This window comes from Microchirus variegatus (assembly GCF_963457635.1).
Source record: "Microchirus variegatus genome assembly, chromosome: 1".
Taxonomy (NCBI): domain Eukaryota; kingdom Metazoa; phylum Chordata; class Actinopteri; order Pleuronectiformes; family Soleidae; genus Microchirus; species Microchirus variegatus.
The window spans coordinates 45,600,266-45,628,179 of record NC_139802.1 but is presented as its reverse complement, the minus strand read 5'-3'; the positions used below and the strand labels follow the sequence as shown (position 1 = coordinate 45,628,179).

The 27,914-nt window shown below is 42.0% G+C and overlaps 2 protein-coding genes across 2 annotated transcripts in view; both read right to left on the bottom strand.

The window, feature by feature from the left end:
- dcc (DCC netrin 1 receptor) overlaps positions 1–27,914 on the bottom strand; it is a gene marked incomplete at both ends in the record, with an annotated part of 166,399 nt that overhangs the window by 15,403 nt on the left and 123,082 nt on the right. Inside the window, 8 exons of the mRNA XM_083910173.1 lie at positions 3,934–4,278; positions 8,337–8,486; positions 14,553–14,669; positions 14,770–14,993; positions 15,952–16,114; positions 24,862–24,927; positions 27,311–27,343; positions 27,432–27,626. Coding sequence (XP_083766299.1) covers positions 3,934–4,278; positions 8,337–8,486; positions 14,553–14,669; positions 14,770–14,993; positions 15,952–16,114; positions 24,862–24,927; positions 27,311–27,343; positions 27,432–27,626 — 1,293 coding nt within the window. The remainder of the gene's footprint in view (positions 1–3,933; positions 4,279–8,336; positions 8,487–14,552; positions 14,670–14,769; positions 14,994–15,951; positions 16,115–24,861; positions 24,928–27,310; positions 27,344–27,431; positions 27,627–27,914) is intronic.
- LOC310930875 (tripartite motif-containing protein 16-like) lies at positions 20,834–22,501 on the bottom strand (the record flags this gene model as incomplete). Its single annotated transcript, XM_083893931.1, has 1 exon — positions 20,834–22,501. The coding sequence occupies one exon, from the start codon at positions 22,499–22,501 to the stop codon at positions 20,834–20,836; it is 1,668 nt and encodes a 555-aa protein (XP_083750057.1).

The window sequence follows — 27,914 nt, the reverse complement described above, 5'->3', positions numbered from 1 at the left end:
ACTGTGTCACTATGTCATCCAAAATTTGATGACATAGTAAATACAGTTTACACTTATTGGTCTGTATCCAGTAATGTCCAATAAACATCTAACAAGCTTAGTAGCTCCTGGATTAAAACCATCAACTGTAATTCATTGCGGGGGCCGCCAGAAATGTTTCTGCGGGCCGCCATTGGGCCCCCGGGCCACACTTTGAGAACCAATGCTTGAAATCGCCTCGCCCTGACTCATCGACACGTTCGGGTGATTATCAGCGAACTGACGAGGTGAATAAGTCGTTGGAAATAACGTAGGCTTTTGTCTCGGCTGATGTTAGCTAAGCTAGCTAGCTAGCTAGTTAGCTTGGCTACTTCAAAACCCTGAAAAATGTTGGTAATGGTAGCGAATGCCAGATATAGATATTGGTACTATATCAGTTCAATTCTGAGCGGTACCCGACCCTGACGCTGTACGTCTGTGGATTCGCGAGGTTTCCGTTTGTTTTGTTTCCGGATCGCCGTAGAAGCCTGGTCGTGTGTGTGTGTGTGTGTGTGTGTGTGAATTTCTGGTTGCTTTTGATCGATCTCACAAACTTTGCGCCGTTTTCCTTTGCCGTCTCCATGTCTCTCTGTCGTCGCCCACAACGATCCAATTACACCGACGAGAACATCTCATTCCTCTCGCCGACAAACGCGCGAACCAGGCCGACGACGAGCGTCGAGCACCACTGCTCTCAGGTCTGTTTTCACTCTTTTGATGGAGTGATGGAGGACGAAAGTGTGTGTGTGTGTTTGTGTGTGTGTGATGGAGTTAGCGCTGTGGGGTGTGTGTGTGTGTGTGTGTGTGTGTGTGTGTGTGTGTGTGTGTGTGTGTGTGTGTGTGTGTGTGTGTGTGGGTGTGTGTGGGGGGTTACGGGGGGTTCGGTGAAAGTCCAGCCCGATTGTTTGCCGCGGGGCTCGCTATTTTGGAGCGAAAGGTTTCCAGGAGCTGAAAATCAATGTTAATCTGAGGCCACCTGGGCGTGTAAACAGAGCCATAATGGAGTATATACACACACACACACACACACACACACACACACACACACACACACACACACACACACACACACACACACACACACACACACACACACACACACACACACACACACCTACAGAAAGCATTACCCGCATCAAAAACACCCACCCACACACACACACACACACACACACACACACACACACACACACACACACACACACACACACACGCACACACACACACTCACACACACACACACACACACACACACACACACACCGACAGAAAGCATTACCCGCATCAAAAACACCCACCCACACACACACACACACACACACACACACACACACACACACACACACACACACACACACACACACACACACACACACACACACACACACACACACACACACACACACACCTACAGAAAGCATTACCCGCATCAAAAACACCCACCCACACACACACACACACACACACACACACACACACACACACACACACACACACACACACACACACACCTACAGAAAGCATTACCCGCATCAAAAACACCCACCCACACACACACACACACACACACACACACACACACACACACACACACACACACACACACACACACACACACACACACACACACACACACACAAACACACACACACACACACACACACACACACACACACACACACACACACACACACACACACACACCTACAGAAAGCATTACCCGCATCAAAAACACCCACCCACACACACACACACACACACACACACACACACACACACACACACACACACACACACACACACACACACACACACACACACACACACACACACACACACACACACACACACACACACACACACACACATCGGGGTCATTTGTACCGCAGGCGAGTGTTTTGTTGTTTTCTGTTCGCATTTCTGCAGGTGATCAGAGAGAGAACGACAGGATGATCCTCAGAGGGAGGAGATAAAGAAGCCTCTGACAGTAATATATATATATATATATATATAAATATATATATATATATATATGTGTGAAAAGGAGGATGAAAAGGGGAAGAAGATGGAGAGGGAGTAAGGGAATAAGACGTTCTTCCCTCCAGTGTTTGCAGAATCCAGGACCAAAGACAGAAAAAGAAAAAACTTTGCCGCTGGCAACAAAAAAAACAAAAAAGTCTCCTTTATATTACGTCTGGAAACGGACGAACAACAAAGAAGTGTTGACACAGTTGTGTGTAACGTACACACACTCCCGTTTTTTTAAGTCCTTTTCTCCAGCTCTTAAAGGCACAGGCGGCTGTTAGCGATCGGCCGTTCAGACGATAACAAAGTAAATACTGAGACGGGACGGCGCCTCCTACTGTCTGTCTCCGCGTTCACCACTTCATCTCGCTGTGAGACCGACTTTTTTTCGGACGGGAAAACCGACGTTCGTAAACCCCGCTCGCTCTCCTCGCACCAAAGCCCATAGAGAAAATCAGTGATTTTAACATCACGGCGACACAGGAGTTTGTTGATCCACTGCTGCCTCCATCACTAAGTCAAATGTCTTATTTTAGAGATTTCGGCTTTTTTCGGCATTGCTCATATTGACCTCAGTGACACAAAGTGACCACACGAGGCAGCAGAGGACCAGCAGCTCCTGTGTCCCCGTGAGCTAAAATCACTGGTTTTCTCTATGGGGTCACTTAAAGTTTCTAACATCTTCAGAATGACGTCTTTATTTCACTGTTAGACAGACTTTTGTAAACCACTCACTCTCCCACACCAAAGCCCATAGAGAAAACCAGTGATTTTAGCTCACAGAGGACACAGGAGCTGCTGGTCCTCTGCTGCCTCGTGTGGTCACTTTGTGTCACTGAGGTCAATCTGAATGACTTATTTTAAAAGCCGAATTGACAAAATAAGATATTGTGAGTTAGTGATGGAGGCAGCAGTGGATCAACAACTCCTGTGAACTCCTGCGTCTCTGTGATGTTAAAAATCACTGGTTTTCTCTATGGGCTTTGGTGTGGGAGAGTGAGTGGTTTACAAACTTCAGTTTCCTGTTGTTAAAGTCTGTCTAACAGTGAAATAAAGACGTGAACGTGTTCTTAAGACGTCGTAGACTTAAACTGACCTAGATTTTATTAGCTAAGTGTTTAGCTAAGTGGCTAAAATTGTGGGGTTTTTTTGCTTGTATCTCTGCTGGCAGCCATTTTGTTTTCACTGAGAGTGAGCGTACCTATCTCAGGCTGCAAAGTAGGTGATTTACATGCTAACATGCTAATATGGCATTAAAAAAATATAATGCTGAATGATAGTACAAGTTGTCGGACGTGGATGCTAACATTAGTAGCTAGTAGCAATGGTGACACAGCAGCTCCTGTGTCCCTGTGAGCTAAAATCACCGATTTTCTCTATGGACTTTGGTGTGGGAGAGTGAGTGGTTTACAAACTTCAGTTTACACAAGTTAAAGTCTGTCTAACAGTGAAATAAAGACGTGAATGTGTTCTTAAGACGTCGCAGACTTAATCAGACATAGATTTAATTAGTTTAAAAAAATGTTTTCCCTTTAATCTGAAGTTTGTAAACCACTCACTCTCCCTGCACCAAAGCCCATAGAGAAAATCAGTGATTTTAACATCACAGCACACAGGAGTTCACAGGAGTTGTTTTTAAACAAGTTCAAACGTCTTATTTTGACAATTCGGCTTTTAAATTCCTTCATTCAGATTAACCTCAGTGACACAAAGTGACCACACGAGGCAGCAGAGGACCAGCAGCTCCTGTGTCCCTGTGAGCTAAAATCACTGATTTTCTCTATGGGCTTTGGTGTGGGAGAGTGAGTGGTTTACACACTTCAAACCATCGTCCTCTTAAGGTTGTAAAAAGCCATAATAATCTGCGCGGTAACTCACACGTGTACTCACTGGACTGCGGCAACATGGAGGTGTAGACCTTCGGGTCGATCGTGCCCATGGGCGGCGGCACCATCGGGTTGGTGAAGCTCCGTAGCGGGTGCGTGGGCCGCACGCAGGCCGTCGGGATGGTCCGACAGCTCGCCGCCTGCGCCTGCGCCTCCTCGACGGCGGCGGCGCCGCCGGCCGTGGACGGAGCTCCGGGGACGGGGCCCACGCTCACGCTCACGCCCACCCCGGGAACGTGATCCACGGGCGGGGCGGAGGAGCCCGGGAGGAGGGGCGGAGGAGCCTGCTGTGACGGAGGCTGCTGCTGCTGCAGGAGGAGAAGGTTGGCGGAGGCGTCCGAGGGCATCACTGGAGGCCGGAGAGGACGGATCACAGGGACGGGAATGAGAAAGGAGAGACGAGACATCAGGTTAGTCTTAGAGAGGATGAACTCGCACAGAGTAAACACGCTGGAATTATCTGGAATAAGATCCTGTGAGAGCGGCAACAGTTTGTGCTTCGACGGAGACAGAAAAATGCTCTGAGAAAACGTACCAGCGTCTAAACAAATGACTTCTTCTGTGCAACAGTACGGTGGCCCTGAGGCGCAAAACACAAACGCAAATCACGAAACACAAAAAACGTCAACTCACAACGCAAACACAAATCACACAACGCAAACACAAAAGCAGGAAAACATGTGATTTGTTTGTGTTGTGAGTTGATGTTTCCGTGTTTTCTGCTTTTGTGTTTGCGTTGTGAGTTAATGCTTACGTGTTTCCTGCTTTTGTGTTTGCGTTGTGTGATTTGTGTTTGCGTTGTGAGTTAATGTTTTCGTGTTTTCTGCTTTTGTGTTTGCGTTGTGAGTTAATATTTACGTGTTTTCTGCTTTTGTGTTTGCGTTGAGTTAATGTTTTCGTGTTTTCTGCTTTTGTGTTTGCGTTGTGTGATTTGTGTTTGCGTTGTGAGTTAATGTTTTTTTGTTGTGTTTTCTGCTTTTGTGTTTGCTTTGTGTGATTTGTGTTTGCATTGTGAGTTAATGTTTTCGTGTTTTCTGCTTTTGTGTTTGCGTTGTGAGTTAATGTTTTTTTGTGTTTCCTGCTTTTGTGTTTGCGTTGTGTGATTTGTGTTTGCGTTGTGAGTTAATGTTTTCGTGTTTTCTGCTTTTGTGTTTGCGTTGTGAGTTAATATTTACGTGTTTTCTGCTTTTGTGTTTGCGTTGAGTTAATGTTTTCGTGTTTTCTGCTTTTGTGTTTGCGTTGTGTGATTTGTGTTTGCGTTGTGAGTTAATGTTTTTTTGTGTTTTCTGCTTTTGTGTTTGCTTTGTGTGATTTGTGTTTGCATTGTGAGTTAATGTTTTCGTGTTTTCTGCATTTTTGTTTGCGTTGTGAGTTGATGTTTTTGTGTTTTCTGCTTTTGTGTTTGCGTTGTGAGTTAATGTTTTCGTGTTTTCTGCTTTTGTGTTTGCGTTGTGAGTTAATGTTTTTGTGTTTTCTGCTTTTGTGTTTGCGTTGTGAGTTAATGTTTTCGCGTTTTCTGCTTTTGTGTTTGCATTGTGAGTTAATGTTTTTGTGTTTTCTGCTTTTGTGTTTGCGTTGTGAGTTAATGTTTTCGTGTTTTCTGCTTTTGTGTTTGCGTTGTGAGTTAATGTTTTTGTGTTTTCTGCTTTTGTGTTTGCGTTGTGAGTTAATGTTTTCGCGTTTTCTGCTTTTGTGTTTGCGTTGTGAGTTAACGTTTTTGTGTTTTCTGCATTGGTGTCTGCGTTGTGAGTTAATGTTTTCGCGTTTTCTGCTTTTGTGTTTGCGTTGTGAGTTAATGTTTTTGTGTTTTCTGCATTGGTGTTTGCGTTGTGAGTTAATGTTTTCGCGTTTTCTGCTTTTGTGTTTGCGTTGTGAGTTAATGTTTTCGTGTTTTCTGCTTTTGTGTTTGAGTTAAGGTTTTTGTGTCGGTAACTTTAAATCATCGCGCCATGACTCATCGACACGTTCGGTAATTGTTAGCTAACTAACTCGGTGAATAAGTCGTTGGAAATAACGTAAGCTTTTTTGTCTCGGCTGATGTTAGCTTAGCTAGCTAGTGAGCTTGGCTACTTTGAAAACCGAAATGTTGGTACCGCTCCGAATGCCAGATACAGATATTGGTACTATATCAGTTCAATTTAGAACGGTACCTGAACTTAGCTAGCTAGCGATTTAAAAAAACATCGGACTTTAAAAAAACATTTTAAAAGTAGAAATGTTAGCCTTGGAGGTTTTTCTTTTAATGTATCTGCGTTTTCGTCCCGCCTCTCCCTTGCGTTGCATTTTCGCTTTTTTTCGTTGGAAATAACATAAGCTTTTTTTTTATGTTAGCAAAGCTAGTTAGCTAGCTACTTGAAAAACATTTAAAAAGTAATGAAATAAGGTACCGTTTGATTCCGGTATCATATCGGTTCAATTATGAACGGTACCCGACCTTAATACTGTACGACTGTGTTCATTCCGTGTGTTTCTGTGAATTGAATACATTGTAAATGTCACGTTACAGCGCCACACGCAGGCCTGGCGTACGTACTGCAGCGCTGAGAGTGCCTCGCGCGGCCGAAGACGTTTGTTGTTAACAAGAGAAACTGTTTTTTTTTTTAAAAGACGCCAAAGGTTGTGTTTGTGTGTGAAAGAGACCCAGGAGAACTCTGAATCTCTTTTTCATTACGTCGGCTTCACTCCGGTCCCTCCTCATCCCTTCACCGGCTCCTAACCGCGTTTTTTTCCGACAGTGATCCGGCCTCCCAGCGGCCGCGGCTAATTCAATAACGCCGACGCTTCTCCTCGTCTCCCTGCTGTTGTTAAATCACTGATACAAGCCGACCAGGAATCAGCCAATTACTGAATTATTGCTCCCAATCATGTCGTTTAGCATTTGGCTTAAATATAAACAGGAAAGGAAGGAGAGAAAGAGAGAGAGAGGATTAAAGCGCTGACGTGTAAAAGCCCTAAAGGTTAATGTGGTAATCGATGAGATTTACATTTAATAAATGTCTCTTCTGTTGATATTTATGACTGAATAAAGCAGCACAGCAGAGATTGCGGCTCCGGAATGAAAACTATTATCACATTTGCTGGATATTTGTGACAAACCCCGACTGCAGAGCTGCACATTTGTTTTTAAAATGAGACTTTTTCTTTTTTTTGTATGAATTTATTACCGCGCAGCAGATTTACTTATGGTCCCTGAACCACATTTGCTAAATTAAGTTGGCACCGAAACAAAGACGTTGATTAGTTTTAACGACGTCACATTGCAATCAAGTATGTGACGATAAAGAACCGGGACTCTTTACTGCTGAGTCACTTTAATGCTGTTGATTTTATTGAAGATCAATTAAAAACCCAAATTAACATTATTCAAATGGATCATTTCCTGATTTTCAAGTCATTCTGAGATACTTTTTGTTTTTTTGAAGAAAGTCAGCTCACTGTCAAAGTGCATCAGGGAAAATGGATCATTTCCTGATTTTCAAAAAATCATTAAAATTATTCATTAAGAGGTTTGCAAATATTTTCAACAGATCCTTGTTCAGAGCGACAAGGACTATTATGATGGTAAATTTCAAGTCATTCTGAGATACTTTTTGTTTTTTTGAAGAAAGTCAGCTCACTGTCAAAGTGCATCAGGGCAAATGGATAATTTCCTGATTTTCAAAAATTCATGAAAATTCTTCTTTAAGAGATATGCAAATATTTTCAATGGATCCTTGTTCAGGGCGATGCCGACTATTATGATGGTAAATTTCAAGTTATTCCGACATACTTTTTGTTTTCAAGAAGAAACTCAGCTCACTATCAAAGTGCATCAGGGCAAATGGCTAATTTCTTGATTTTCAAAAATTCATGAAAATTCTTCTTTAAGAGATATGCAAATATTTTCAACAGTTCCTTGTTCAGGGCGATGCTGACTATTATGATGGTGAATTTCAAGTCATTCCGAGATACTTTTTGTTTTCGAGATTAAAGTCAGCTCACTGTCAAAGTGCATCAGGGAAGACGGATAAATTTCCTGATTTTCAAAAATTCATGAAAATTATTCCTTAAGAGATTTGCAAATACTTTCAACAGATCCTTGTTCAGGACGATGCCGACTATTATGAGCGTAAATTTCAAGCGATTCCGGGATACTTTTTGTTTTTGAGAAGAAAGTCAGCTCACTGTCAAAGTGCATCAGGGCAAATGGCTCATTTCCTGATTTTCAAAAATTCATATAAATTATTCCTTAAGAGGTTTGCAAATATTTTCAACTGATACTTGTTCAGGGCGATGCCGACTATTATGATGGTAAATTTCAAGTCATTCCGAGATACTAAAGTCAGCTCACTGTCACAGTAACATTTTTAAGAGCATCGTCTTTCCGTGGCAGGTTGCTTCATTAGCTTTAGCAGGACGCGGTCGTACCTGTCGTGTATCCTCGGTCCACGGTCAGACTGGGGAAAGGCATCGGTCGCAGGCTGAACTTGGTGTGCGTGAAGCTGCAGGACGGCGACGGCAGAATCCCAGGATACTGAGACGAGTCCAGAGCCGGTACTGGGATGGCACTGACCACCGCTGCAACACAAACACACAGAGAGACAAGTCACATTCTCTTCTTCTTCTTCTTCTTCTTCTTCTTCTGGCTGCACCTGATCACCACTCAGGATTTCTACCGTCTGAATTATTAAACGAGGAAAAGTCCTCGCCATGAGATGTCACTCATTCTAACACAGTGGACCTTTAAAGAGAATCTACACAATAATGCAGTTGCAGTGAGATCAGTGAAAATGAGCTTTACAAACACACATAAATATAGTCCGGTAAAACACCCGGAGGTTTTTCACAGAATAAATCATCATCATCATCATCATCATCATCATCATCATCATCATCATCATCAAGTGAATCAGAGCTCTGCCGTAAACACCGAGGTCATGATGTGACCTTGAGAGGGAAACTGCAGGGAGTCCAAGTCTGAGCTGAGACTGATTACACTGCCCCAGGTACACGATACTCACAACACAGTACACACACAGAGTACACACAGTACACACACAGTATATACACACAGGGACGGATCTTATCTTTGAAAAAGGCCAAAGTCCATTCACGCCCGAGCTACTGTACGTTCCGTTTGCGGTCGGAACTCGGATTTTTCCAGCTCGCAAAAAAACAGCCGATTAGCCGAATGTGCTAAAAATGCGACGTCAACAGAGTCTGACGCATGAACAGAGGCGGTTCTAGAGTCTGTGGGGGCCACTAAGGGGGCCCTTTCTTCCAACCAGTGTTCATCACCATGATGTTATAAATAATCTGACACCAACGAAAAAATTGTATGAGTTCAAAATTATATTTTTTTTTACCAAAATGAACGAAATAACATGGGAAAAACCTTGTAATTCAAAAGTATGTGAAAATATAAATGTAAAGAACAATAAAATACTGTAAATAGCTTTTAAAAAACTAGTTACAAAAATACATGACACTGTAAAGAACCCACATTATAAAACAATATGAATATATAGAACAATAAAATACTGTAAATAACTGAATAAAACATATATAATATAACTTCACACAGGTTAAAGTGAGGTGGGGCCCCTATAGGGGGGTTTCAGCTCCGAGTGTCGGGGGGGGGGGGGGGCCCCCATCGGCTCGGGGCCCCCGTCAGTTGCCTACCCTGCCTGTTCAAAACAACAATGTCCAGCCAACAATGTCCAGCTGTGGATTAAACTGTACAAACAAGTCACTCTGATTCTATGCTAGGTTACATACAGGCTAACGGGCAGTACCATCGACATTCGGCAGGTAAAAACGTTCATTTCACTGGATGAACCGGCCCTTTAAATCTGTCAAATATGACGCTCGTGAATGAAACGAGTTCATTCTGCACTCACTGCTCAGATTAGATTAGATTAGATTAGATTAGATTAGATTAGCGAGGTCGTGGCTGTAATCACTGCTCGACCTTGTGAAAACCTTGTGGGTTTATTGGCCTTTTATGGGAATTTCCATGTGTTAGAAACTCTGTGTGTGTGTGTGAGCCATAATCTGACAAATAAAACCCCATCATTTTGAGGTAGGAATGAACTTTTCTCTCACAATAGCAGCTGTAATCATGAACGTTATTGGTTATTATTGGTTGTTTTAAGGTTTGGAGCCTCGATCGATTTTTCTGGCAAGAGAAAAACATGCGTCTTTGGGGTTTTATTGGACCTTTTGAGTCTTTTTTTCAATGGGGTATAATGAACTGAGTGGACTGTAATCTGTCATCAATAACTGTCATTTTGAGGAAACACGGTAGTGGCTGTAGTGAGTGAAAACGTGCATTCGCCTGCTTGTATTGGAAGGTAATTCATCAACTAAACTCAAGTACAAAATACTGATTTGGGCCGTAATGCATCAAATATCACGCCCGTGAAGGTCATTTTGAAAAAGGACTGACATGTTTTTTGCTTCTGTACAGGAGCTGCAATCGCGTTGGAGAAGAAAAAAGGGGCATTTTAACGGTTTTATTGGCAATTTGGGGATTTTTCAATGGTGAGTGGGCCGTTCTCTGTCAAATTATAAGTGGATATGAGCGTAAAGTACGTATTTGACCAGTTATTTGGGATTATTACAGGTTTCAGAACAGGTGAAACAGACATTTGGAGGTAGAATCATATATTCTATATTCATATAATCGTCGCATGACGATGAATTAACGACTATTTTTGTAAGAAAAAGCTGAGAAAGAAACAGAAGTGGAGATTTTTCTTCTTCTCCCACTTCGTGTTTTCTGTGAAGCAAGAGGTTTGGTTCCACTACAACCCGATCAATACGAGCATTGATCGGAGGGTATTGATACTATGGACAAAGCGAGGCTGTGATCAGCAGCTTTAAGAGCCGCGCACACATGTGTGTGTGTGTGTGTGTGTGTGTTATTTACTGTACATGTACTCCGATCGTTTAAAGAGAAGAAGGTTTGATCAGCTCAGCGAGACGAGCAGAGATGAGCAAGTCTGATCAATGCTGTTACTGATTGAGAGTATTGACGACGCTGGTGGAGCGAGCTAAAGGTCAGAGGTGATCTGAGTGAGTGTGTGTGTGTGTGTGTGTGTGTGTGCGTGTGTGTGTGTGAGAGAGAGAGAGAGAGAGAGAGTGAACGACATGATGAAGGCAAGAAAGGAAATATTTTGAGTGACACAAAAGTTAAATCCATCCCAAAGAAGAACAAATCCATACTCTACATCATATCTGGATGAAACTTGGTATGATGGTAGAGTGTCTGATCCCGCATACACGTCCCAAATTTCGTTCAAATCCGATAAGTTTTGACAGAGATACTTCGTTGTATCTTGTACAATTTTCCCCGTTACGAGATATGTTTTTTTTTGAAAGTTTGATCGTATTTTGTGACATCATCAGTGGGTATAATCTACATCAGATCTGGATGAAACTTGGTATAATGGTAGAGTATCTGACCCCGCATACACGTACCAAATTTGGTTCAGATTAATCAAATTTTGACAGACATATGATTGATAATTTTTTTTAAATACGTTTGCCCATTGAAAGATATTGGGATGTCTTGGAAATTTGATCATGTTTTGTGACCAACATTTCATACTGATCTGTTAAGATATACACATCTGACATTGTTCAATGGAACGGAATCATGTTATATTTAAATTTTCCCACCAAATCCATAATCTGCATCAGATCTGGATGAGACTTGGTACAATGGTAGAGTGTCTGATCCTGCCTACATATACCAGATTTGGTAAAGATTAACCTAATTTTTACAGAGATATGATACATTTTTTCCCATTGAAATATAATGGGGTTTCTTGGAATTTGATCACGTTTTGTGACATCATCAGTCGCTCGATTCTGACCAAAATTTAATGGGAACTTACTCGGGCGATCACCTACCCGTGACCAAAATTACATACTGATCTGTTAAGATATACACATCTGACTTTGTTCAATGGGACTGAATCATGTAATATTGAAATTTTCCCGACAAATCCATTATCTGCATCAGATCTAGACGAAACTTGGTGCGATGGTAGAGTGTCTGGTCCTGCCTACATATACCAAATTTGGTTCAGATTAAACACATTTTGACATAGATATGATAAAGAATTTTTATATTTTTTGCCCGTTGAAAGATAATGGGATTTCTTCGAAATTTGATCATGTTTGTGACGTCATCAGTCGCTCAATCTTACCAAAATTGAATGGGAACTTACTTGGGCGATCACCTCCCCGTGACCACAATTTCATACTGATCTGTTAAGATATACACATCTGACATTGTTCAATGGGACTGAATCATGTTATATTTAAATTTTCCCGCCAAATCTTTAATCTGCATCAGATCTGGACGAGACTTTGTATCATGGTAGAGTGTCTGGTCCTGCCTACATATACCAAATTTGGTTCAGATTAAACACATTTTGACATAGATATGATAAAGAATTTTTATATTTTTGCCCGTTCCAAGATAATGGGATTTCTTGGAAATTGAATCACGTTTTGTGACATCATCATTCGCTCGATTCTGACCAAAATTTAATGGGAACTTACTCGGGCGATCACCTACCCGTGACCAAAATTACATACTGATCTGTTAAGATATACACATCTGACATTGTTCAATGGGACTGAATCATGTTATATTTAAATTTTCCCGACAAATCCATTATCTGCATCAGATCTAGACGAAACTTGGTGCGATGGTAGAGTGTCTGGTCCTGCCTACATATACCAAATTTGGTTCAGATTAAACACATTTTGACATAGATATGATAAAGAATTTTTATATTTTTGCCCGTTGAAAGATAATGGGATTTCTTGGAAATTTGATCACGTTTTGTGACGTCATCAGTCGCTCGAGTCTTACCAAAATTTAATGGGAACTTACTCGGATGATCACCGAGCCGTCACAAAAAATTCACATTGATCCGTCACAAAACTGTAGACAGGAAGTCGCTAACAGAAAGACAAACGTAGAGATAAACCTTCATGATGGAGGTAAAACTATGGGTAAGAATAAACAGTAAAACTAGGATCTGAACGAAAGGTTGATGAAAAGACGAAGAGCAAACAAAGACGCTGAAGATGAAAGTGAAACAAAGTGATGGAAGAGAGAGATTCAGAGAGCGAGGGAAACCGAGGAGAAGGTAAAGAAGAGAAGGTCTGCAGAGATGAATAAGTGACGAGGCCTCCAGCTGCTTCACAGGAAACAAAGAGACGCTGCACGACCTTCAGCTAATCACGCATTAGCGCTGCGACGCACTGCGCTAACATCAGAGCAAACAGAAGATTGTGTTTCTGATCTATTGTGTTGTTGAAAACACACACACACGTCCATTCACGAAGCTCAGATTCAATCATTACGATAGAAACGCATTGGAATATGAGTCATTAGACGTCTGCATTAAAGCTACACTACGTAAAAGTATTCAGGACGACTCTGGGTTCCTCCGCTTATAACTCCGCCCACTTTTGGTTCCACGTAACCTTCGGTCAAAGTTAGGCCTTAAAATAATGCTTTGTTTTAGTGGTATGTCCTCACGTTCCCAAAATGTCAGTTTTCTAAAATGTCCTCTTTCCAAAATGTCCTCATTGTCCCCAAATGTTCTTGCTTTTATAAAATGTCATCACTTATCCAAAAATGTCCTCACCTTCTCCAAATGTCCTCACCTTCTCCAAATGTCCTCACCTTCTCCAAATGTCCTCACCTTCCCCAAATGTCCTCAACTTCCCAAAATGTCCTCACCTTCTCCAAATGTCCTCACCTTCCCAAAATGTCCTCACCTTCCCCAAATATCCACGTTCTCCAAATGTCCCCATCTTCTCCAAATGTCCTAACTTTCCACAAATATCTTCACCTTCCACAAATGTCCACCTTCCCAAAATGTCCTCACCTTCTCCAAATGTCCTCACCTTCTCCAAATGTCCTCAACTTCCCAAAATGTCCTCACCTTCCCCAAATATCCTCACCTTCTCCAAAATGTCCTCACCTTCTCCAAATGTCCTCATCTTCCTCAAATGTCCTCACATTCCTCAAATGTCCTCACCTTCCCCAAATGTCCTCACTTTCCCCAAATGTCCTCACCTTCCCAAAATGTCCTCACCTTCTCCAAATGTCCTCATCTTCCTCAAATGTCCTCACATTCCTCAAATGTCCTCACCTTCCCCAAATGTCCTCACTTTCCCCAAATGTCCTCAACTTCCCAAAATGCCCTCACCTTCTCAAAATGTCCTCACCTTCTCCAAAATGTCCACACCTACCCCAAATATCCACCTTCTCCAAATGTCCTCACCTTCCACAAATGTCCTCACCTTCTCCAAATGTCCTCACCTTCTCCAAATGTCCTCACCTTCCTCAAATGTCCTCACCTTCTCCAAATGTCCTCACCTTCTCGCAAATGTCTTCACCTTCTCCAAATGTCCTCACTTTGCCCAAATGTCCTCACCTTCTCCAAATGTCCTCACCTTCTCCAAATGTCCTCACTTTGCCCAAATATCTTCACATTCTCCAAATGTCCTCACATTTGCTCAAATTTGCTCAACTTTGACGATGGGAGCGGCCATTTTGAATCGTGAACTCTGACCCGTTCATGACAAAGACTTAAAGTTAGCGTGACTTACGCGTGTTGCTCGGTTGCGAGTCCATGGGAATCATCATTTTCCCTCGCGTTCCCCTCCTGGCAGCTAGGGAGCGCTCCAGAGTGGAGATGCTGCTGGAGACGTCGTCAGCGTCGGCTCCTGCAGAAACAAAGACGCCTCACGTTAGTTCCGCTCGTCGCGAGGTTCCTTCACCAACTGCAGATCGTTTCATTAGACTTTAGCGACTGAGCTCCTGTACCTGAGTGGCTGCTCTTGCTGCCGATCTGGCTCTCTGATTGGCTGTGAGCGACCTGGGGGAGGTCCTGGCAGGACTGGCTGGGCGAGTCGCGACCAGAGGGGGCGACGCTGGGCGCCTTCTCGATGTTCTTCATCTCCATCTCCTCGTGGTGGATCCACAGGTCAGGAGGTCTCAGGTCCTTCTGGCTGCCCTTCCTCTTACTGGCGCTGTGGCTCGCTCGCTTCCTGCACACGGGGCGAGAGACGCGGGAATATTGAGCGGGAATGAGCGACGTTCCCGGAGAGAAAAAAAGGTCGGAAATGTTATTGTTTCATCTCTTTCCTCATGGTGGATTTCCTCGTGGAGTTCCAAATTCTACTTAGTTCAAAATTCTACTTATAATTTCAAATTCTACTGATAATTTCAAATTCTACTGATAATTTCAAATTCTACTTATAATTCCAAAATTCTACTTATGATTCCAAAAATCTACTTTTAGTTCCAAATTCTACTTATAATCCCAAAATTCCACTTATAATTTAAAATTCTACTGATAATTTCAAAATTCTACTGAAAATTTAAAATTCTACTGAAAATTTAAAATTCTACTTATAAATCCAAAATTCTACTTTTAGTTCCAAATTACAATTATAATTCCAAAATTCTACTTATAATTTCAAATTCTACTTATAATTCCAACATTTTTCTGTAAATTTAAAATTCTACTGATAATTTCAAAATTCTACTTATAATTTCAAATTCTACTGAAAATTTAAAATTCTACTGTAAATTTCAAAATTCTACTTTTAGTTACAAATTACAATTATAATTCCAAAATTCTACTGTAAATTTCAAATTCTACTGTAAATTTCAAATTCTACTTATTGTTCCAAATTTCACTTTGTTCAAAATTCTAGTTGAAATATCAAATTCTACTTAACGTTTCAAATCTTATATATAAAGACAGTTTGTTCTGATTTTTACGAGTTATTGTCAAAGTTCCAGTCGACAAAAATGTCGTTTTGTGTAGATTATTAATACTAATACTTGTGTAAGTCTATAGTAAAACACAGCTGATTGGTCTCATTTCACCAGAGTACTCTGCGTACTCTGCGTATTCTGCGTATTCTGCGTATTCTGCGTACTCTGCGTACTCTGCGTACTCTGCGTACTCTGCGTACTCTGCGTACTCTGTGTACTCACTTCCTCTGCTGAGCTGACGACCTCCTGGTACAGATCAGAGCCACGATGACGACCACCACCACGGTGACGGCGCCCACCGACACCACGATGATGACAAGGAGGTTACTGTTCTTCTGAGGCGTGGCGCTGCCGTGAGGAGGACGCATCTGACCAATGGGAGACTCTGTGAGACACAGAGGACGAGAGAGGACGAGAGAGGGTGAGGACAAGAGGACGAGAGAGGGTGAGGACATTTGGACGCCTTTATATTGTCTTAAAATAAAATAAACACACGTTTTAACGCAAAAACAAAAGACTGTGGAATAACCATGGATTCACCGGACTGAACTGAAGCTGGAGGCTCTACAATCAATACACTGTGTGTGTGTGTGTGTGTGTGTGTGTGTGTGTGTGTGTGTGTGTGTGTGTGGGAGAAAGGGGAATTGATGACATGCTCATTAACTTGACCTTGACACACACACACACACACACACACACACACACATAGAAAAAGAGAAAATGGGAAACACAGAAGGAGAACGAGGTCTGAATGGAGGTGAGGGAAGACCTGAGGAGGAGGAGGAGGAGGAAGATGAAAGAGAGGAGGTGAGAGATCAGGAGAGGGAGGGGGGGAGGACACACTCACTCACTGTGTGTGTGTGTGTGTGTGTGTGTGTGTTATATGTGTTATATTTACATTGATTATAAAAGTTAAGAGTTTGAAAATTTGAAAAAAAAGTAAAAAAAAAAAGTCTATAAAATGAGGTAATTTTTCCTAAAAATAAATAAAAAATAATTATATTGAAGGTCTTACTTAATGATTTTTTATTTTGTTTTTGTTTTTCTGAATGAATGAATGAAAGAAAGTGATTGAGAAAAAAGTACAATATTTTTTTCCTTGGGTCTAAATTTTTTCGATTTTTTTTTATTTTTTTTTTACGAGATTCCTTTATCTCTAAATTCTGAATAAACAAAACATAAGATTTTTTTTTTCTGTGTCAAATTCGTACGATTTTTCTCTTTTGGGATCAGTTTTTTATCTGAATAAATTGAAGAAAACTGAGACGCTTCCATTTCTGTTCTGATTTGTCTTTGAAAAGTTTGTGTGTGTGTGTGTGTGAGTGCGTGCGTGTGTGTGTGTGCGTGTGTGTGTGTGTGCAGACTGATGCGTCGCTGTGTGACACAAACACACACTTTCTTAATCTCTCTCCATGACCCGTTTTCTTTCTGCAGAGACTTCAGTTCTGCTGCAAACAGCGACTTGTGGAACGTCTGATGTTTTCAGCATCAGCATCAGCATCAGCATCAGCATCAGCATCAGCATCAGCATCAGCATCAGCATCATCATCAAATCGTCGTCCTGTGATTTCAGGCTGAATCTCTGTGTGTAATTTCACACATGGTTTGATCCGGCGACTTCATTAATCATTCAAATCTCCAGACGCAGCGACATCGTCTGAGAGTAAATAATGTTCACAGACGTGAAGACGACAAAGTTTACGCCGACACACGCCGAGTTTAACACACGCACACACACACACACACACACACGCACACAGACACACACACACTGTCGTCAGCTAAAGATCTGAAGTTAAAATAAAAGTTTGTTTCCGTGGATTTTTCCAGGTTTTTCATTTGAAAGTAAAGTTTGTTTCTCAAGTATAACCTCGTTCAGTTAAAGAAGATTCACTTTAAGTAAATGTTTCTTTCTTTGCTCAAGAAACAGACTGAAAAAGTTTTGAGTTTTTTGGCCACATTTTTGACTTAAAAGAAGAAAATTTACATCAGTTTAAGAATTATTTGGCTTCTTTCTCACAGGTTTTCAATGAAAAAAAGCTATATTTTGTGGAAATGCATTAAAAAAAGTGTAAATAAGAAAGTTCTGCACAAGAAAAATAAGTAAATTTGAGAAAATTCAGCTAACTTATCTAAGATATTACAGCTACGTTAATATTTCTTACGTGACAGAATTTCTTTACTTGCTACAACTTTCTAAAAGTTTGAGGAGTTTTTTTTGGCAATTTTTCCCTCGTTTTAAAGAACTTTACAGTCTGAAAGTGTCTCCGTGTTTTTGTAGTGCACTGTAAAAACTGCCCTCTTCACTGACTTTGTTAAATTAGAAGAGTTAAAGAACATGACTGCAGATTTAGGAGCTCGTTTTTAAGTCAAGCAAAATCACATAAATGTCATCTTTTTTCTTAAAACAACAAATTTGAATCAATTTAAGAATATTTGGCTGATTTCTACAAAGGATTTTTTTGCAGTGCACAGCGAAAAAAGAGCCTTATGTTTGTGAAACTGTTATTTTTTGCATAAGATCGATAGAAAGAACGAATGAACAAACGAATGAACGAACATCGATCGATTGAGAACAAACGGACGAGCGAACATATGAACGAGCAGACAAACGAACAAGCGAACAAATGAACGAGCGAACAAACGAACGAACAAACGAACGAACAAACGAACAAATGAACGAGCGAACAAACGAGCGAACGAACGAGCGAACAAACGAGCGAATGAACGAACGACCAGACAGAGCAGTCAGAGCAGAGTTTTCCCACGACGAGAGGAGGAAGACGAGGATGAAAACCGTGACAGAATCATTGTCTTTGTTCATTGGCTCATTTCTACGAGGGATATTTTTACAGTGCACGGCGAAAATAGATTTTCAGTGGGGGAAAAAAGAGCCTAATTTTTGTGAAATTAAGTAGTAGAAGTAAGTACTACACTAGAATACGAGTATAATTATAATTAAATCTGTTAAAGTTTTGGTTAAAAAGACGATTTTACTGGTTCATTTCGTCGATCACGATCACATCATTGGTGTGTCTGAAAATATAAGACATTCTTAAAATCAGCTTAATCAAGTCAACAAAGACTCATTTTTAAGTAAAAAGGTGAAATCATTCCTTTGCTGGTAAAACCTTCTTTATTTTTTTTCCCTTGTTTTAAGATTACTTTTATTTTTAGGCAAAAGAAGAACTACATTTTTCTTACTTTCTTGAAAACTTTATGAAATTTGAGCGAGTTTTTCCTCGATTTAAGGAACATTACTGACATAAGGAACATAAGCGGCTAAATGTACAGTTTTTAATTGAAATCAGTGGGGATGACGGCCGTAACCATGGCGACGGGCAGCAGAGCAGAGACCTGACGGGTTCCTCTGCGTCGTTTTTCAAGCGAGAGGAAGCTCCGTGACGTCAAAGGTCCGACGACGCGGCGCTAAAGATGAAATACGGCCGAGCTGATGAACGAGGACTCGCCGTAAACCTGCAGAAGGTCGGAGGTCGGGGGGGTTTTGGGGGGGGGGGGGGGGGCAGATTTACGGTTAACGGCGCGAGCAACGCTGAAGACACACGGACGTGCTCCACTGTCGTACGATGGGTCAGTAAATCACCGCCAGTTACAGACCATGACCTCTGACCTCTGAGGAGGAGGGGGAGGGGGAGGGGCTGAACGGAGGAGGCAGTTAAAGTTACGAGAGTGATTTTTTATACGAGCGCCGTGAGAATCAATATCTGGCCGCGATGCTGATGTCGTGTCTGCGGTTTGGTAGAAAATGAACAAACGAATGATCGAACATCGACAGAAAGAAGGAACGGACGAACAAATAAACAAAGAAAGAATGAAAGAAAGAAAATCGATCACCGACAGATAGGAAGAACGAACAAACAAACGAACATCGATCGTTAGAAAGAACGAATGAACAAATGAAAGAAAGAAGGAACAAACGAACATTGATAGAAAGAAAGAAAAAAACAAACAAATGAACAAGAAAGAATAAAAGAAAATTGATCACAAACAAACAAGCGAACAAACAAACGAGGGAACGAACGAAAGAGTGAACGGACGAACGAGCGAACGGACAAGCGAACGAACGAGCGAACGAACGAGCGAACGAACGAGCGAACGAACGAGCGAACAAACGAGCGAACGAACAAACGAACGAACGAGTGAACAAACGAGCGAACGAACAAACGGACGAACAAGCAAACAAACGAGCGAAAGAACAAACGAACAAAGAAGCGAACGAACAAACGAACAAACGAGCGAACGAACAAACGAGCGAACGAACAAACAAACAAACGAGCGAACGAACAAACGAAAGAACAAGCGAACAAACGAGCGAACAAACGAGCAAACGAACAAACGAACGAACGTTCGCTTACAAACAAGCGAACAAACGAACGAGCGAACAAACGAGCGAACGAACGAGCGAACAAACAAGCAAACGAACAAACGAACAAACGAGCGAACAAACGAGCGAACGAACAAACGAACGAACATTCGCTTATAAACAAGCGAACGAACGAGCGAACGAACAAACGAGCGAACGAACAAACAAACAAACGAGCGAACGAACGAGCGAACAAACAAACGAACGAACGAGCGAACAAACGAGCGAACGAACAAACGAACGAACGTTCGCTTATAAACAAGCGAACGAACGAGCGAAAAAACGAGCGAACAAACGAACGAGCGAACAAGGTAGAGGTTGTCCACCGGCCCGTCCAAGGTCTACTTTTTTCCATCGTCAATATTTGACAATAATTAACATATGTGATGATTAAATAATTGAGCAACATTAGTTAGTATTAGTTAGTTAGTAGTTAGTATTGTTGATACTCTTGGACGGAAACAAACGTTGACATTTGTTTTTTATTTAGGAAAAAGTAAAAAAAGCGAAAAAATCATTTTGTTTCACCTCAATCTCAAACATAGATAAAAGAAAATAATCTGATTTATCAGCTCCTCGTTGATTATCGTCAACATCAAAGAATCGGACGACAACAACAACAACAACAACAACAACAACAACATGACTTCTTTCAAATGTTAAACACCGTCCAAACAAAGGAGGACACGCCCACCACGGGGGTTCTGAAAGAACTCGAGTCTATTTGAGTCGACGGAACTCGGCCGTGTCTCCGGGTGAAAAATTCAGATAAACTCCGGCGTAGAGAGGCTGAGTAAACCTGGTGTGGACTCTGTGGAGCGGAGTCATGTCGTCAGAGACCCTGTGGAAGGACAGAAGACCTGCTCTGTGGTCCAGGTAAACTCCTACTCTGGAGACGACGACATCCGAGACTCTGGTCCTGATTCTGTCGTGAACAAACTCGCAACCGTTTTGCTCACAATCTAAAGCCCAAGATTTGTCATTTAATCCAAACACGCATTCGTATGAAATCCCCGATCTGCCGATGTTCTCGTACGTCACTGCGACACCGGCTCCTCCTCCGGTCCACTCCACCTCCCAGTAACGACGTCCACTCAGACTCTGTTCGCTCAGGACCTGCCAATAACGAGTGAATCTGTCCGTGTGATGAGGATACGACTGATTTCTCTTCATCACTGTGACTTTTCTGTTTCCCTCAGATAGAAACAGACGTTTGTTTGCTGTGTTTGGATCCAGGTTGATTTCCTGTGAATATCTGAGGAACTCAGCTCTGGTCTTTGGTTCAGGTTCTGGTCCTGGTTCTGCTTCAACCACAGTCGGTGAGATGTTCGTCCACGTCTGGGTCAGGACGTCCTTCAGTCGTCCTCTGAGCTTCGCCACAGCCGCCGTCACGTCCTCAAAGTGTCTCAGAGGACGGACGTCGACGGTGGACGAGTGTGTAGATGGACTGAGTGCTGACAGTGAGCCGTAGTTGAGGAGAAACCGGTTGTGGTCGTGTGTGAGCGAGAGCTGCTTCAGTTCAGCTTCTCTCTTCTTCAGCTCAGTCTTCTCCTGCTCAAGCTTCTTCTCGGCGTCTCTGACTCGACTCACTTCAGTTTGCTGCTTGGATCTGATCTGCTGCTTCGCCTCAGAGCTTCTCGTCTGCAGGAGCTTCATCGCCTCAGTGAAGCTCTCGTCCGTGTCCTTCACGGCTTCATCCGCAGAGAGATTCAGAGCCTCCACCTGCTGTTGAAGCACCTTCACGTCTGTGTCTATGTCCTGGACTCTCTGCTGGACTTCTTCTTGACTCAGATCCAGCTGTCTCTGCTTCTGCTTCCTCTCTGCTGCAGCTGAGACTGTGTCGTGGTCTTTGTGTTGGTCCACAGAGCAGAGATAACAGATGCACTGATGATCAGTGCGGCAGAACAGGTCCATCGTCTTACCGTGATGAGGGCAGATGTTCTCCTGGAGGTTCTTGGAGGGCTCCACCAGCTTGTGTCTCTTTAACGCAGGCGATTGACGATGAGGCTGGAGATGTTCCTCACAGTAAGAGGCCAAACAAACCAAACAGGACTTGAGAGCTTTCAGCTTCTTACCAGTGCAGACGTCACAGGCCACATCTTCAGCTCCAGCATAGCAGTGATGAGCAGGAGCAGTGTGGAGTCCAGTCTTCTTCAGCTCCTCCACTAACTCTGCTAACATGACGTTCTTTAAGAGTTCAGGCCTCGTCGTGAAGATCTTTCTACACTGAGGGCAGCTGTAGATCCTCTTCACGTCCTCTGAGTCCCAGTGGTCTTTAACACAGTTCTTACAGAAGCTGTGTCCACAGTTCAGAGTCACAGGATCCTTCAGAAGATCCAAACAGATGGAACAAGAGAAGCTTTCTCTGTGCAGATGAACTCCTGCCATTTCACCAAACGTCTGACTTTCCTCTTCCTCAGAACTGGAACTTATGCGAGGTCTGTGACGCAGCAGTGGGCGGAGCCTCTGGCTCTTCTCCACCTGTTGGCTCCTCCTCCTCCCATTGTCAGACTGCATGTTTGTGAGCTCATTATAAAGCAGGCTGAGCCACTCCCACTCTGACATGGTCCAAACATGAGTTTCTCTCAAAGAGACCAAGGTTTCATGTGATTATAGATCTGTAGGTTCTTTACAGACGGGAATTCCCGAACATCAACCAAACAAAACGCAGGATCCGCCCAAAGTCACGATAATTGTCTTTAATTGTCGCGAACCGGTTTGACAAAAGACGCAGAATCTTTTCTCTCAAACCACGCCCACTCTGACATGAGTCAACTGGAATGAATGGAATTATGACTTCTGTCTTTGTGGAAACTTTTTTTTAAATGAAATCTTTGTAAGGTTTCATAGATAGATACTATTTAGTAAGCTAGCATAGGTAGATTAATACTCGTTAGCTAGCTAGCTAGATAGATAGACAGATACTAGTTAGCTAGCTAGCATAGATGGATAGATACTAGTTAGTTAGTTAGCTAGCATAGATAGATAGATAGATAGATAGATAGATAGATAGATAGATAGATAGATAGATAGATAGATAGATAGATAGATAGATAGATAGATAGATAGATACTAGTTAGCTAGCTAGCATAGATAGATACTATTTAATAAGCTAGCATAGATAGATAGATACTCGTTAGCTAGTATAGATAGATAGATAGATAGATAGATAGATAGATAGATAGATAGATAGATAGATAGATAGATAGATAGATAGATAGATAGATAGATAGATAGATAGATAGATAGATAGATACCAGTTAGCTAGCTAGCATAGATATATAGATACTCCTTAGCTAGGATAGATAGATAGATAGATAGATAGATAGATAGATAGATAGATAGATAGATAGATAGATAGAAAGACAGATACTAGTTAGCTAGCTAGCATAGATAGATAGATAGATACTAGTTAGCTAGCTAACATAGATAGATACTATTTAATAAGCTAGCATAGATAGATAGATAGATACTCGTTAGCTAGCATAAATAGATAGATAGATAAATAGATAGATACTAGTTAGCTAGCTAGCATAGATAGATACTATTTAAAAAGCTAGCATAGATAGATAGATAGATACTCGTTAGCTAGCATAAATAGATAGATAGATAAATACTAGTTAGCTAGCTAGCATAGATATATAGATACTCCTTAGCTAGCATAAATAAATAGATAGATAGATAGATAGATAGATAGATAGATAGATAGATAAATAGATAGATACCAGTTAGCTAGCTAGCAAAGATATATATATACTCCTTAGCTAGCATAAATAGATAGATAGATAGATAGATCGATAGATAGATAGATAGATAGATAGATAGATAGATAGATAGATAGATAGATAGAAAGACAGATACTAGTTAGCTAGCTAGCATAGATAGATAGATAGATAGATACTAGTTAGCTAGCTAACATAGATAGATACTATTTAATAAGCTAGCATAGATAGATAGATAGATACTCGTTAGCTAGCATAAATAGATAGATAGATAAATAGATAGATACTAGTTAGCTAGCTAGCATAGATAGATACTATTTAAAAAGCTAGCATAGATAGATAGATAGATACTCGTTAGCTAGCATAAATAGATAGATAGATAAATACTAGTTAGCTAGCTAGCATAGATATATAGATACTCCTTAGCTAGCATAAATAAATAGATAGATAGATAGATAGATAGATAGATAGATAGATAGATAGATAGATAGATAGATAGATAGATAGATAGATAGATAGATAGATAGATACTAGTTAGCTAGCTAGCATAGATAGATACTATTTAGTAAGCTATCATAGATAGATATATAGGTACTCTTTAGCTAGCATAAATAGATAGATGGAACGATAGAACGATAGATTCCGATCATCGCAAATGTATTTTTCAAACAAATAAAATATACAAATTCCACTGTTTTACATCAAATATCTACTTTGTTGTTCTTATAATATTATTAAAAACTACAAGCTGACAATGTGTGTGTGTGTGCATGTGTGTGCGTGCACGTGTGTGTGTGTGCCGCTGTAATCCAGTTTCTGCGCTGAGATGATTACTGTCCACAGTTTGTAAAAACACTTGATTGATGGCGAAGAAGCTGAATGTAATTAATTTTTCCAGCCGGCGGCGTTTCTGCGACAAACAGGAAGCGACGCTAACGGACTGTAAATCAGAGGCGTGCAGCTCCGAGTGTGTGTGTGTGCGTGCGTGCGCGCGTGCGTGCGTGTGCGTGTGTGTGTGTGTGTTACCGTTGATGCTGCTCTTGTCGATGAGGTTGGTGTCTGACGGCCAGTAGGTGTGGTCTCCTCCTCGACCTGGAAGACCAGAGATAAACAGAAGAATGTAGAACACATTAACACACAGCAACACACACACACACACACACACACACACACACACACACACACACACACACACACACACACACACACACACACACACACACACACACACACACACACACACACACACACACACACACACACAGTTCAGTTTCCTGTTGGAGATAAAGACGTTAAACACGTTCTGAAGACGCTGACGAAGAGTTTATTAACTTCGTTTTTTTTGTGAAGTGACTGAAATCAAAGTTTTTCCTCTCGTCTCTGTGAGGTTAGAAGTCGTCAAAGACTTTTTTTTCTTCTGTGGTGAAGAGAGAAGTTTTTAAACTCAACAGAAACAGAATCAGAAAGAGTTCTTATATTCTAACAAAGACAATGATGATGCTTCGTTCTTCAGCTGCTAACGTCTGCGCTGACATTCTGCTTTGTTTGAAAAAATGAAACGGACTCTTTTTGTCTCGCGGTTTGAAGAGAGAGAGAAAACAGGACGATCGACGTCAGCCTGGCCTTGTGCACAGTTTAAACTGTGACACACGTTCAAATTCAAGGACTTTCCAGGGATTTTCCAGGACCAGTACACTCTCAAATTCAACAACCTTTTGGGGACTTTCCAGGACCAGTTCTGTCAAATTCAAGGACTTTCCAGGACCCGTTCTCTCAAATTCAAGGACTTTCCAGGGATTTCCCAGGACAAAGTACCCTCAAATTCAAGGACCTTTCTGGGATTTTCCAGGACCAGAATACTCTCAAATTCAACAACCTTTTGGGGACTTTCCAGGACCAGTTCTGTCAAATTCAAGGACTTTCCAGGACCAGTTCTGTCAAATTCACTGACTTTCCAGGACCAGTTCCCTCAAATTCAAGGACTTTCCAGGACCAGCACCCTCAGATTCAAGGACTTTCCAGGGATTTCCCAGGACCAGTATACTCTCAAATTCAACAACCTTTTGGGGACTTTCCAGGACCAGTACTGTCAAATTCAAGGTCTTTCCAGGACCAGTCCCCACAGATTCAAGCACTTTCCAGGACCAGTACCCTCAAAGTCAAGGACTTTCCAGGACCAGCACCCTCAGATTCAAGGACTTTCCAGGACCAGTACCCTCAGATTCAAGGACTTTCAAGGGATTTCCCAGGACCAGTATACTCTCAAATTCAACAACCTTTTGGGGACTTTCCAGGACTAGTACTGTCAAATTCAAGGACTTTCCAGGACCAGTTCCCTCAGATTCAAGGACTTTCCAAGACCAGTACCCTCAGATTCAAGGACTTTCCAGGACCAGTTCCCTCAGATTCAAGGACTTTCCAGGACCAGTACCCTCAGATTCAAGGACTTTCCAGGGATTTCCCAGGACCAGTATACTCTCAAATTCAACAACCTTCTGGGGACTTTCCAGGACCAGTCCCCTCAAATTCAAGGACTTTCAAGGGATTTCCCAGGACCAGTATACTCTCAAATTCAACAACCTTTTGGGGACTTTCCAGGACTAGTACTGTCAAATTCAAGGACTTTCCAGGACCAGTTCCCTCAGATTCAAGGACTTTCCAGGACCAGTCCCCTCAAATTCAAGGACTTTCCAGGACCAGTTCCCTCAGATTCAAGGACTTTCCAGGACCAGTACCCTCAGATTCAATGACTTTCCAGGGATTTCCCAGGACCAGTATACTCTCAAATTCAACAACCTTTTGGGGACTTTCCAGGACTAGTACTGTCAAATTCAAGGACTTTCCAGGACCAGTTCCCTCAGATTCAAGGACTTTCCAGGACCAGTCCCCTCAAATTCAAGGACTTTCCAGGACCAGTCCCCTCAAATTCAAGGACTTTCCAGGACCAGTTCCCTCAGATTCAAGGACTTTCCAGGACCAGTACCCTCAGATTCAAGGACTTTCCAGGGATTTCCCAGGACCAGTATACTCTCAAATTCAACAACCTTCTGGGGACTTTCCAGGACCAGTCCCCTTAAATTCAAGGACTTTCAAGGGATTTCCCAGGACCAGTATACTCTCAAATTCCCTGACGTCACATCGTCATTTTTCTCTCTCATTTAAGTTTTAACTTTACTCGCTCGTTGTTCAACGGCGGAGCGAGAGAGACTTTCATTTTTTTTCTCCAAGTTCACAAACTTTCAAGGATTTCAATGACTCGTGGAAACCAAACATCAACTTAACATCTTTCTTGCGCTAAATTCAAGCACTTTCAATGACCCACGTCTATTTCGGGTTGATATTTTAAAAACTTTGACATTGTTATTTTCAAATGTAGAGGATAAAGAAGTAGAAGGTGGATGGACGGACGGATGGAAATTCACAAACTTTCAAGGATTTCAAGGACCCGTGGGGACCCTGTATAAAGTGCTCGTACCTTGATCGTTGGCCATCTTGTCTGGATGTTCCACTGAAAGAAAACACAGAAACAGAGCGCGTGAGTCAAAGCTCAGAAGAACGTGGAACACAGTGATGAACCAGAGGTTTAAACCACAGACCTTTGGCCGTCCTGAAGTGGACCGGCTCCGACAGCGGACCGACTCCTTTGGCGTTCTTGGCCTGAATCCGAAAGTAATAAACGGTGTCGAGGTTGAGATCGACGACCTGGTGAGTCAGCCGGTCGATGCTGATCGGCTCCATCACCCAGTCGTCGATGGGCATGTTTTTATCCAGCGTGTAGTAGAGGATGTAACCTGTCGACACACGATGACATCAGACGCCGTTATGGTCTGGGGGCGGGGCTTAACCCGCTTGGTGCAAACCTCGACCAAATTCAGGATTTAGTTCATCATTAAAGCGCTAACATCGCAGAACCTGGAACACCAACAGCGCTAGTAGTAATGTCTCCACGTTAGCCTCCTGTGTTGGCCTAGCAACGCAGGGTGCGGAACAGTAGAGGGCGTCGTCACAAACAAGGGATCCATCGACCTAAATATCAATTTCACTTCAATTTCATGACCCATGTTAAAGGCCATTTTCAA